The 13,610-nt window shown below is 47.7% G+C and overlaps 1 protein-coding gene across 1 annotated transcript in view; it reads left to right on the top strand.

The window, feature by feature from the left end:
* Window positions 1–3,147: 3,147 nt before the first annotated feature.
* Window positions 3,148–13,610, top strand: part of CEP170B (centrosomal protein 170B) — an 88,079-nt gene continuing 77,616 nt past the window's right edge. The window contains exons 1-2 of the mRNA XM_045014964.1: window positions 3,148–3,294; window positions 6,942–7,077. Coding sequence (XP_044870899.1) covers window positions 6,973–7,077 — 105 coding nt within the window. The 5' untranslated portion in view covers window positions 3,148–3,294; window positions 6,942–6,972. The remainder of the gene's footprint in view (window positions 3,295–6,941; window positions 7,078–13,610) is intronic.

Below are 13,610 nucleotides of genomic sequence, written 5' to 3'. Positions count from 1 at the left end.
ACTGTATTAAGTTAGAAGGAAAGGTCCAAGGAGCAGGGACTGAGGTGTCTTCTATAGTTTGTACTGTACTGACCACACTGACAGTACTCATCGGTGGGTGTGTGCACCCATACACAAAATAATATCAATCTCGAAGGTACTAACCCTATAGAGAAAGTGACTAAAACCTTTTTATAGGTACCTCCGAACAAAGATTTGCCTAGAAGATGGTTGGCTCATGTAGAGAAATAAATTGTACCACTATGGTCCTATTGGGTGATTAGGCTAATAGAGAAACTTCTCAAGTGTAGTTCAACAGGAAGTGATAATACTTATGAGATAAACTATACAATAGTGAAGTCAACCATAACTGCACAACACAACCAAAGCATAAACCAAATAATGTAGTAAAGTTCACATTTATTTATAAAGGCCCTATAATAAATTATACCAATATTCCAAAAAATGCACAAGCAGCTCTAAAGGGCCAATGAAAATGGCCCCAGAAAGGAGACAGTTCTTCACCTTGTCCACCTACAGAGAATCTACTGCTGGCTAAAGTGCTAGACTAAATAGATGTGCCTTGCACAAGATCTGAAAGGACACCAAAGGCAAGGGCTTGCCACTGAGAAAGCTACTGTCAGTCCCATGGAGCTCAATGCTGGAGCAGACAAGAAGAAGAGAATCCTAGCCAAGGATCACTCCTGCAGGAGCGGCAGTCTCAGGCACAGCTGGATTTTAGGTCAATTAGGTCTCGGAAGAGAATCAATGCAATGAATTACATTTGGACACAAGGTTTTTCCCAGAGAAGAACTCAAACATTGATTAAAGTGGGTAATCATAATACAAATTATTAACTACTACTACTTTTAGAGTGGGAGAGGAAGAGAAGAAACGCAGTCTCCTCTCCCAGTTGTGCTGTAGCTTATTTCTCCCTCCGAACTCTGGGACTTCCAATCAATGGCCTTTCCTCCTGGTAAGCACAATACCTACTAGTATTCACAGAGTGCTATTCACTGTATTATCTAGACATAAAGACATGAGAATGGATTCCAAATTCATTATGACCAGTGTAAATCGGGGTAGCTCCACTGTAGTCAATGGAGTTATATTGACATAACATCGGTAGAAGTGAGTGTCCTCTGTAGCCTGTGTCATCATCTGCTACTGTAAATAGCTGGTTATGTCCCTAATTAAAATTCTTACACATAACAAAGATGCCCAGGTAGGTTCCTGTAGACCACATTGGTCCTGATTTTCTGAGCTAGGTACTCAGGAGCCACAGCTCTCATTGACTTCATCTGGAGTTGTGGGCACTCAGCACTTCTAAAAATCAGATCCTTCTCTCTACCAGCCTCAGCACACAGCTGGACACATTCAGTACTTAATTTGTGCCAGGACTGAGCCCTGGCACCTCTGGGCTTGGCAGTTCATATCCCTGGCACCTTTGGGCTTGCCGTGTCAGTTATGAAAGTAAAAAAAAAATTGCTTAAGCCCTGGCATCTCTTTCATTACAAATTAAGCACTGGATGCATTATAATAATACTCAGTGGCTCCAGTTTTCCTTCAACAGAAAAAAGCTGTCTGACTACTATCCATACCAGTGAGCATCAGTGATTTTCTAGTTACCTTTGTAAATCACTATCAACGACGTGTGTTTTCCTGAACTTCTTCCCTTAACAGTCTCTTATTCCATTCACAAACTCTCCAGATTACTCCAATCCCTTGTCGATCACTCTTAGATACGTTCCTTCAAGGAGTAGCAGCTAAGGATTCTAAGTAGGATAAGCATGCTTTAAAAATACATGCTGAATGGAATTTCAGCCTACTCCACTAAGCCAAAGGAGGTATGTCTACACAGCAGTGTAGCCCAGGCTTGAGCCTGGACTTACATCTAACCCCCCTTGGATTCACACACCAATTGTGTAAACCTAGGGCTCAGACCTAAGGTCCCAAGACCCTGCAGGGCTGGAAGGTCCAAGCACGTGTTAAGTTGGGATCTAGGATCCGAGCCCTATTGCTTTCCCGTGTGCATGTAGCCCTAGCTTGACTTGGGTCCTGGAAATCTTCTGGATGTATCCCAGAGTTCCTTGGGGAACCCTGGAGGATCAGGAGCTGTGCTGTCTGTTGGTATCTATTGGCGCACTGGGTGTCAGAACTCCATTCTTAATTGTGACACTCAATTTGCTGCATTCATTTTATAGCCTTACGAACTGAAGATAATACAGTCTACATCACAGAAGTGTTGCAAAGCTTAATTAATGTTTACAAAGCCCTTTGAGAACCTTGAATGAAAGACACTATAAAAGAGAAGTACGTTACTATTATTATTAATGTTCATTATGAATGGAAAAGTCAAGTATCCAGCAATCAGATTAGGATCTGCCTACTGTGCCATTACATTGGGTGTTCAGATACCAGGATGAGAGGCACCTTTGAAATACCAGTGAGAGCTAGATAGATCTCTTCTGCAACATCAACTAAATTTGGCACAACAACCAGCTACTAGTCTGCCAGCTGTTAAGGGCAAGGCCTTCTGCCAACATTTTCATTAATAAATGGGTGAAAGTAGATGCACACCCTGGCATGCTCCGACTTGTGCATATGCAAGGAATGGGTGTGCTCCTAGAAGCTGGGGTTGCAGGTGAGCATCTGGCCAACTTCTTATGCACATTGGGCAATGTGCCTGCAAGCAAAAATGCCCACCCATTTTTGCACCCATGCTTTTGACAATGTAGGCAAATTGCATAGTGTAGCATTTACTGCAAAGCCTGATGCACAGCTACGATGCCCTATAAATAATAATCAGAGTGTAGCTCCTAAATCCTATGGGGGTTGGAGGAAAAATCCCTGCCCATTATCACGTCCTAACTCTGGGTTGGAACATGTCTGCTCCTTGCAGAACACACCCAAGCGCGTTGCATGCCCGGCTGCAACCAACTTCGCCGTGACTGGGGTCACAGCAGAGCAGAGGCTGCAGGCACCTTTAATGTTTAAACCAGCTTGTCACCTGACCTAACCTGGATTGTCTGCTCCGGCGAGGGCGGCTGCAGGAGAGACGGGCTCGGGGGTGGTGGAAGGGGTAGGAGCCGCCTACTGACGTCTAGAACCTGCTGTGCAAGTGCAGGCGGCGCTGCCTTCCCCTGGCAGGAGAGGGAAGGAGCCCGGCGGCCGCGGACAATGTGCAATGCCAGAGGAGCGGCCAGTCGGGCAGGCAGAGCCGGCTAGAGGCAGGCGCTGAGCCGGGACCTGCCGCCACCCGCACCTGGCGGAGGGGCAGGGGCAGGGGCCGGCAGCCGCGGCGGGCTGGAGCAGGTACCGGGAGGCCGGGCCGGGGAGCGAGCCTGCGGTGGCGGGGCTGGGGGATGGATCGGCAGCCGACAGGAAACAGCTGATCCTCAATGGCTTTGGCCTGCGGCCTCCGCCACAGCAGCACCTGGCTGGATTGCAAGGCACCAGCCGGCCCGGGCCTGCGGGCGGAGCGGGGAGGAGAAGCGGGGCCGGGAGATGCGGTGGGGAGCCGGCTGCCCCCGGGCAGGGGACGCAGGGGCTGGGGGCAGTGAAATGCGGAGTCGGGGCGGGGGGGGGGGGGTCTGGGCTACAGCGCAGAGAGCGGGGCAGGGGAGGAGGCGCCGGGCGCTTGGACCGAGAGATCTGCCAGGCTGGGGGCCCCGGGGGAAGGCGGCCGGGCCCCTTTCCAAGTGCTGGTGGCGGCGATTGATCTGGGGGGGCGGGGGAGCTGTCCGCCGCTCTCCAGTCTAGGGCTGGGCTGGGCTGGGCTGGGGGGGGTCGGGGTCAGAGCTCCCCTCCTCCCCCCGGCTCTGCTCTGTTTCATTCTCCACCGCACATGATTTTGGGCAGGGAAATAGACAATGTGCTTTAACCCATCTTATCCCTGATCTCCCCCCCCCCGGCTTTCCCCAGCCCGGTCCTCTCTAGACAAAGAGCCCCGGTCTGCCTCCCCCGTGACGAATGGGCTCCATCCCCCCTCCCGGCTCCTTGGTCCCGCCGGCTGGAGGGTTTGTTGTCGCACCTTGTTTGGTTGGTGTTTTCCCTGGGTGTGGATGGCTGGCAGCAGCTTTCTAATGGTGGCGGATCATGGAGGAATATACAAGCCAGCCAGTTTATTGGCATCGGTGGCCCACCACACATGCAAGCAGCATCTTAAACATCCCCGAGCGGGTTTTGTTCTCAATCTCTGCCCTTCCATTGTGGTGGATTTGATCCCGTGTGCGGCTTGGTAGATCCTTTTAAAAACAAAAACACTTGTGTAGTCAATGGGATTAAGTGGCTTTGTTCTGCCTCTTTTTGCTTCTTGTCTAAATAACCCTCCCCTCCTAGAAATGTCCATAATAAGCATTAGTTTCAGTGGTGTCTGCTGCTAGGGGTGAGAGCTGATTAAAGATACAGCCTCTCTCCACTGAATCTAGCTAAGGGTTGCAGCTTCAATTCCTCCACTGACTTTCTGCCTTGTGGCCCAATAGCAGCTTTATGGAGTGTTTATTCCCTTCCTCCTAGCAACAAATGCCAACATGGGCTCACTGCATGGCATTAGAAGCAAAATGTAGTGTCAAAAGAGGTGGGCTGAGTTTCTTTATCCCCTAGCGTTTGCGTAGGACAAGCAGCATAACAGGGCAGACCTTTCTGTCTGGGTCCCTGCCCTTCACAAATAGTTTTTGGTACGAATGCAAGGCCTCCTGGCATCTTGCACTAGCAGAGTGCCCAGGCATTTGAATAGCATTGCGCCCACTCAAGTCAGTGAGGCTGTTTTGAATAGGCTAGAGGTGACAGGGGAGTGGTTTTACAGTGACCTCCTTTCTGCAGGAGAAGTCCTTCCCTTCTGTCGGCTCCTGGGGCACTGGTGCCAGGCGGCTTTCTGTGATTGTCCACATCGTGGTGCTTTTATGTTCCCAGCAAGGAATACCTGAGAAGGGATGGACGGAACCAGAGGAGCTCAGGGGTACTCACAGATGCTAAAAAAGGAAAATAAAGGCGGCCCAGTAGTATGTGTTAGGGATACTCAGTAGTATTCTAAGCACTGACTGCTTGGTGCCCTATGGGATACAGATGAAGTCAGAATCCATGCCCCAGGGAGTTCATAATCCAAGACAGACCAATCCAGAACCTCTCTCTGAGCCTGCCAAGGCAATCACTGTCTTGGAACTCATTTCAATGTCCCTTGGGTGGACAATGGCATTTTTACTGATGCAGGATAGCGTTTGTAGCCTTATCGCAGTTGTGGGCCCATGTCCCAGGAGTTAATAGTTCCATATCAGCCCAAAAGCCAAGTTAGGCACTCGCCTGAGAAGAGGATGTAAAGCCAAAGGTGCATAGCCCAAATTGCTCAATAACGAGGGGTATCTTTTCATGTGAACTTAGTGTCATGCGACTTTGTTTACACACACTAAACGGGATAGTAATACTTGCCTCAGGGTTTATGAAGTTTACTTCATGTTTGAAATATGCTTTGAGATCCTCAAAAAGAAGATTCTGTAATGCAGAGATCATGGGGCATGTGTTATGTTAAGTGGTCTCTTTCCCCTTCTTGCCATTAGTGTTGTTGATCCATCCTGCTTTGTTAGATGGACATTGTGCACACTCTCACCTATAGCTAGAAACAAAACAAAACTTTGCGAAGAGGAATATGGGGGGTGGGGTGAGGAAATCAAATGGATAGAAAAAAAGGGAGTCTAAGTAGTGATACATCCTTTTTTCTTCGGAGATGGGGGGGGGGAGGGAAGGTGAAGAGAGAGAGAGAAACCCTCCTCTTCCCCCCGAAACAAATGGCTTTCTTCCCTATCCACCCTTGCCCAGGGACATCAGAAACCTAATGGGAGAGCACAAGCCGCAAACAGGTTTGCTGGAACAGTTGCCTGCAGAAGTCATGCTCCTCTTAGAGTGCTCCTTTATGCATTAGCATCGCTGATCTCTGACCAGTCATACTTTAGAGTTACACTGTGATTTAACAGTGTGCCTGGTATAATGGGAAGTATGTAGCTGCACTGTCCTGGAGCAGACTGGAGAGCCAACTGTGATACAGCTCGGGTAGCCACAGTCTGTTTCCTGGTTCTTCCCACTTGCTGTGGAGGTGGGGTGGGGAAGTAAAGAGCTACTGATACAGAACTGTAGGAGGTTGCATCCCCCACCATGTACCAGCTGAGCTCCTCTGGCTGGCTCATTGAGATGGGGGGATACAAGGCTCTGCCCACTCCTTGCCCCACCTACCCTTCCCCTCGGCGTGCGTTGTGTTGTGCCTCCCACAAAGGAGAATAAGAGGGCACATTATGTCTCCTTACTCCCGGAGTTAGTGTGACCAGTAGTTATGGACCGGCTTGGCTATTTGAATATGGAGGTGGAGAAGCATGCACTGTGCTCCTTGCCAGTCTGGAGGATGCAGTGGTTTGTCAGTGCCCAGAGAAAGCCTGGTCTAGAGAGCCTTCCTGCTTAAGAACAAAAACGGCCATGCTGGGTCAGACCAATGATTCATCTAGCCCAGTATCCTATCTTCTGACAGTGGCCAATGCCAGGTGCCCCGGAGGGAATGAGCAAAACAGGTAATGATCAAGTGATCCATCCCCTGTCGCTCATTCCCAGCTTCTGGCAAACAGAGGCTAGGGACACCATCCCTGCTCATCCTGGCTAATAGCCAGTGACGGACCTATCCTCCATGAATGTATCTAGTTCTTTTTTGAGCCCTGTTATAGTCTTGGCCTTGACAACATCCTCTGGCAAAGAGTTCCACAGGTTGATTGTGCGTTGTGTGAATAAATACTTCTGCTTCTCTACCACCAGTCGGCTTTGTAGCCATTGGATTCCAGTAGCCATGTATTTTAATCTGTTCATAAACTCCCACAAAACTTGCTTAATGCAGTCAGCTTAATTTCAATTCTGTCAATTAACTTGCTTCTGTTATTGGCCAATAACTAATAACAAATTACATATGTGTTGTTTTATTTGTTCAGGATGTTTAAAGGTTAAGTGCCAAACACCAAAATGAGTGTGACTTCGTGGTTCCTGGTGAGCAGCACTGGCATTCGCCACCGGCTCCCTCGGGAGATGATATTTGTTGGCAGAGATGACTGTGAACTAATGCTCCAGGTAAATATATTTTCATAAAAAATGTTCTGATCTGGTAAATATCCCTTGAAGATGTAGTAGATGCCTTGACTGTGAAGTTAGGAGTCTAGCAGCTGTTGCAGACCTAAATGTTGCTTTTAAATAAATCCCCTAGTTCATAAGAACTTGATTTGAGGCTAAATTTACCATATCCACAGAGGTTTAATGGACTTGGGAAAGTGACAGTGAGCTTTCTCAAATGGCCCAGTGATTAGTTTGAGAATCAGGGCTTCATTAGCTGTAAGATAACTGACTGGAACAGATTAACAGTGCTACTCCTGAGGGAATTCTGCACCAAAAAGTTAAAAATTCTGTGCCAAAAATTTAAAAATGGTGTGCACGATATTTTAAAATTCTGTATATTTTATTTGTCAACACAATATAATTATGCCATTTTCAATTATTTTGGTCATTTGTTTCAAAATACCCATCAGCAAGTATGTCTGTAACAATCCAGACAACAAAAAAGAGTCAGGAAATTTGTTTTGACAAATAGATTCCTTACTCGACATATTAGCACATTTATATGCAGAGGGCAATACTAATGTTAGCACAGAGCAGAGGGCAATGCTAATATTTCCATGTATGTCAAGCACAGAAGACTTCAAGGGCCTGAGCCAGCTGACATGGGCTCAGCCTGTGGGGCTGTTTCATTGCTGTGCAGAATTACAGGCTCAGACTAGAGCCAGAAGTCTAGGACCCTCCCACCCTGCAGGGTCTTAGAACCTGGGCTCCAGCCAGCCAGAGGTTTTTATTTGCTGTGAAGGCATATTCTAAAGGGCAGGACATCCTTAGGAGTGAATTTAGGCCCTACTCTGGTACATCACTGAAATATGTACAGATAGTTCACACGTGACTAGCAGCTGGAGCCCGGCGCATGGTCAGAGCCACCGGCTGAGGATTCCCCGGCCCTGCCACTCTCCGGCTCCAGGCGCACTGTGATAGCAAGCAAGAGGGACAGAGTCTTGCACACACGCCCTGCCGCGCCCCCCTATGTGGTGATTTACGTCTCCCCTGGCTGGTTCCAATTTCCGAACCAAATGCACCCGCTTGGGATGTGTGAATCAATTAATCTGTGCTGGGAAAGAGTAAAATCTGCAGGGGACATTAATTCTGCACTTGCGCAGTGCTGCAGAATTCCCCCAGGAGTAACCGTGCTGCTGCTCATACAGACGCTACACAAAAGAAACACGATTCTGTCCTGTCATGCTGAGTAGTTAGGTTGTTTTTTCTGTAGATTTTACGGCATATACCATCCATGGATGCTTGTGATTTTGGTTTTTGCTAATTTACCATTTAATTACATTGTTAGTGCTTTCAGAGTAAAGATCCAAACCAGGGACTTAAGAGAAACACAAATGTTCAGTGCAGAAACTGTAGCTGATGTGGTGGCGTGAACGAGATGGCATCCTTCTGTCCCAAAAAGTTACTGTGTTACTTGTCCATAAAGATGCCCCCTGCCTTCCCCTCGGTGGAATAATCCAGTTTGTTTGCAGTCTTGGCCTTGATGGTGAGATGTTTCAGCTAAAGAATGCTACATATTGTTGAACGTACAGATGTACAAACTGAAGAACGTTAACCAGGAGCCCTTCGCCATAGGACTTTGTGGAAATTTAGGACCAAAATTCTTGGCTTTGGCCTAGTAGAAACATTAATATTTAGATGCAGAGAGATCTTCGTTGTGAGGTTGGTTTTTTTTTTTTTAGTTACAAATGAACTGGGCTGCAAAGAGGGGAAACGGCTTTGTCTTGCCCTGTCTGAAGCAGAGGTGCCTGTACACAGGGGTGGCTCCAGGCACCAGCGCAGCAAGCACGTGCCTGGGGCGGCAAGCCGCAGGTGGGGGCGGCCTGCTGGTCGCCGTGAGGGCGGCAGTCAGGTAGCCTTCGGCGGCGTTTCTGCGAGAGGTCCGCCAGTCCCGTGGCTTTGGCGGCAATTCGGCGGCGGGTACACCGAAGGCGTGGGACTGGCAGATCACCTGCAGAGCCGCCGCTGAATCCGCGGGACCGGCGGACCTCCCGCAGAAACGCCGCCGAAGGCTGCCTGACTGCTGTGCTTGGGGCTGCAAAAATCATAGAGCCGCCCCTGCCTGTACACTGGTCCCCAGATCACTGGTTGCAGCATTTAGTGGTGATCGGCAGAAAGCTGGCTTTTGCGCAGTGGGGCTCTCTTCTCGGTTCCCACCTGCTGACTAGTGTAAAGACATGTCATAAATGCTTTTCGAATGTTTTCCGGTGCAAACAGTGTTTGTAGCTGCTGCAGGGACTTTTTGTGATTACGGCTGGGAGGGGAGAGATTGGGTTTCCAATCAGAGGGGAGGCGTTGACAAGCAATCAATCTATTAAGATGTGGTCTAGCTATAACAGCATTTGAGAAACCTCTACTCAAAAGGAAAACTTGGTGTTTTGGGGGCACCGATTTGCAATGAATGAAATGGCTAGACAGGGTTTTCCAGAGTTTGACACTCCAGCATCGTATTGTTTCATTTGTTGGGGTTTCCCTTTATCATGCTTTCTTGGTTTGTCTTCTTATATTTCTGCGTTTGGGAGTGGGAAGTAAGACGTGCAGAGGTTTAAAATGTCCTAATATTTTCGGTAGGGCTGTATCTGACTGTTCAAAAATCCTGATTGTTCCAAAGGGCTTGAGTTTTTAAGTGACCAACTGGAGGCCTTTTAAAGGAACTTGATTTCATGGGGGGGGGGGGGGGTGCTTGGCACTTGCTGAAAATCAGATGTCTCTAGTTGGGCACTCAAAAATGGAGACCCCAAATCAGTAGTTACTCTTAAAAATCTTGGTCGCTATTTCTTCCAGTGTTAGCCCATTTCAGAGCTATCAGACCTCACCATTCCTCTGGTGCAGCATTTCCGGCTGAGGAGCTGCTCTGTGAGGCTGAGAGTTGATTCAGCGCTGTGCTGCTCCTGGACTAACAGACTCATGCCATCAGCAGCAAAGCCTAGCAGCAGGGATCCTTTTAAACTCCAGTCTGGCTCTTTTTGGTGCGTCACAGGTAGGGGGAAATTAAGTAGGCACCAATAGAAGTGAGGAGGATGTGTGATTGTGGTTGGGAGTCTGGGAGAGAGAGTGAAGGGAAGCAGGTTTAACTGCTTACCCAGACTGAAAGCTTATTAAGGCCAGTTGGTTGATGTTCGTGTGACACATCAAACGTGACCCTTTCTGAGTGCATTTCTTTGCTGTCCTCAGTAATAAGTCTTTTTCTTGCTCGGGGGTGCCTAGCATATGGCCCGCGGGATCCATACATAGCCCACCAGAGCATTTCATAAAGTGGCAGGGCTTGGGCTGCCAGCCCCAGGCAGAGAATCTGTTTGGCCCACACAAGGTCGTGTTTAGGTTTATGTGGCCCTCCTGTGTAATAAGGTTGGACACCACTGCTTTAGATGATACTTAACTTCTCGTTTGGAGCAGCATAGTGGATTATTGTACTAGCTATTCACTTCTAGAGACGTTCTTCAGAGCTGTTTTAGGTTCCAGATGAAATGAGTTTACAGTAATCTAAGGCAGATTATAGAATTTTCACATCACATATGTGTTTGCAAAGTTGCATGTGAGCAGATGGAGGTTGGGGTCTAAAAATAGACCTCTTTCTACAACACCTTTATCACAAAACCACTGTGCAGACTGGCCCAACCGTTTGTCTTCGGAGGGGCCTAAGAAGCAGAGGCATTGCACGATGCATTGCATAGAGGTGTATTGGCAAAGCTCTTCTGTGGGGACCGTACTCCTAGTTTACTGGAACCGGTACATTTGTTTAGAACTTCTGGGTCAGCGTGCTTACTGCAGAGTTATTTTGTTTGGAAGTGTGTTTTTGGAGATCGAGCCATTCGCAATAAATTATTCCTAGTACACATACAGCAGACTGGTATTGTCAGGGGAATGGAATGTATAACCTAATAGGTCTCGAACATTATGATTATTTAGTAGTCGTATTGTGGTAATGACTAGGTCAGGTCCTCACATGATGCAAAAGACAGTCCCTGCCCCAGAGACAGGGGCGGCTCTACCTTTTTGGCCGCCCCAAGCAGTCATGCGTGGGAGGCGCCCTGGAGCCGCGGGAGCAGCGGACCTCCCGCGGGCATGACTGCGGAGGGTCCGCTGGTTGCGCGGCTCGGCTGGACCTCCCGCAGCTGCGGACGGTTCGCAGGTCCGGCGGCTCCGCTTGAGCTGCCGCAGTCATGCCTGCGGGAGGTCCAGCCGAGCTGCGGGACCAGCGAACCATCCGCAGTCATGCCTGCGGGAGGTCCACTGGAGCCGCGGGACGAGCGCCCCCTCCGCAGTCATGCCCGCGGCAGGTCCGGTCGTCCCGAGGCTCCGGTGGACCTCCCGCAGGCATGACTGCGGCAGCTCCGCCGGCCCAGCCTGCCGCCCCCCCGGGAAAGGGCCGCCCCACGCGCGTGCTTGCCGCGCTGGGGTCTGGAGCCGGCCCTGCCCAGAGAGTAGACTATCTGTTATTCTACTGCTCTAGGAATTACTTTGTGGGCTGAGGTGGGGATAGATTCTTATTTTTAAGTTTCTTTACTTGAGTTGTTTCCAGGTAACAATAGATTCCTAAACAATTAAAATGCTTTACTGTTTTGTTACAGAATTATAAAGGGATGCTATATGCTTTATTTTGACCCGGGTTCATTTATTTCATCCAGTAGATTGGATCTACTGTTAGCAGTCAACTAGTTGAAGAAGATTGTAGCCTTAAAGCTTGAAACTAAATTGGCTTGCTAGGCAGGAACTTAATCTTTCTGGAAATCTTCTACACCTACTTAGAGGATTAGAAATATTTAAAATACTTCTGCGGTGTTGTCAGGCTTTTTAGTGCAAGTAGTTGTGAGGCATGTTTTGGTTCTGAACATAAGTAAAAGGGAAAAACTGGGTTTAACTTGTATTTTGAGGTGCAGCCTGGATTATTATAAATAGTTAAGGGCTCAATTCTGCCATTCTCACGTTGAGTTTGCTCTTCAAGTAGTTCTCTTGATTCCAATGAGATTATCCAAGGAGTAAGATATTATTCAACGAGAGTAAAGGTTTCAAGGTCCACCTCTAAATAACATAGTAAAAAATGCCAAGTTTGCATTACCTTTTTTGGGAAAAAAATCAATTAAAAATATTTCTCATGAAAATGTTTTTTGTTTTGGTCAAAACAATTTTTTTCCCCAGGGGGAATTTAGGGGCAAAACAACACATTTTTTTCAAACTTTCCTGAAAAATATAATTGGCATTTTTAATCAACTCTGACCACCTTCTTAATCTTTTATTGTATTTGGGGCTTTAACAAAAATGAAGAGAATTAAGTTTTCATAAACTGAAAATTCTTACTGAAAACCAACCATTTAAAAAAAAAAAAAGAAAAAAATCTGGCACTGGGAGCTGTGTGGGGGGAAGAGGAAGCTGGAATTGGTTGGGCACCAAGGGCTTGGGGATTAAGAACCAATGTGATGGGAGGAGGGGGAAGAGAGGCCCTGATAAGGCCGTGGGATGCAGGGGAGAACTGGAACTGTCCAGGGAACGAGACTTGGAAAAGGAGCCAGGAATGGGGGGAGACCGGGCCAGGAGCCTGGGAGGGTGTGGGTCCTCGCTTACAGACAGCCTCCCAACCTGAAGCAAATACTCACCAGCAACCGCACACCATACAACATAAACACTAACCCAGGAACCTATCCTTGCAACAAAGCCCGATGCCAGCTCTGTCCACATATCCATTCAAGTGACACCATCATAGGACCTAATCACATCAGCCACGCCATCAGGGGCTCGTACACCTGCACATCTACCAACGTGATATATGCCATCATGTGCCAGCAATGCCCCTCTGCCATGTACATTGGCCAAACCGGACAGTCTCTACGCAAAAGAATAAATGGACACAAATCTGACATCAGGAATCATAACATTCAAAAACCAGTGGGAGAACACTTCAACCTCTCTAACCACTCAGTGACAGACTTGAAGGTGGCAATTTTGCAACAAAAAAACTTCAAAAACAGACTCCAAAGAGAAACTGCTGAACTCGAATTAATATGCAAATTAGATACAATTAACTCTGGCCTAAACAAAGACTGGGAATGGTTGGGTCATTACACTCATTGAATCTATTTCCCTATGTTAAGTTCTCCTCACACCTTCTATTGGCCATCTTAATTATCACTTCAAAAAGTTTTTTTTCCTCCTGCTGATAAGAGCTCATCTCAATTGATTAGACTTTTCCTGTTGGTATGCATACTTCCACCTTTTCATGTTCTCTGTATGTATAAATATCTCCTGTCTGTGTGTTCCATTCTATGCATCCGAAGAAGTGAGCTGTAGCTCACGAAAGCTCATGCTACAATAAATTTGTTAGTCTCTAAGGTGCCACAAGTACTCCTGTTCTTTTTGCAGATACAGACTAACACGGCTGCTACTCTGAAACTCAGCTACTAACTCACCAAACTCTTTATGGCAAGACAATCTCAGGGATAAGGAGTTCAGGAGAGCTGGCAGTTTCTCAAAGAGACAGTAGGAAAGGCAAAACA

The sequence above is a fragment of the Mauremys mutica genome, chromosome 4 (genome assembly GCF_020497125.1).
Source record: "Mauremys mutica isolate MM-2020 ecotype Southern chromosome 4, ASM2049712v1, whole genome shotgun sequence".
NCBI lineage: Eukaryota > Metazoa > Chordata > Testudines > Geoemydidae > Mauremys > Mauremys mutica.
This window is presented reverse-complemented; position numbering and strand designations above follow the sequence as displayed.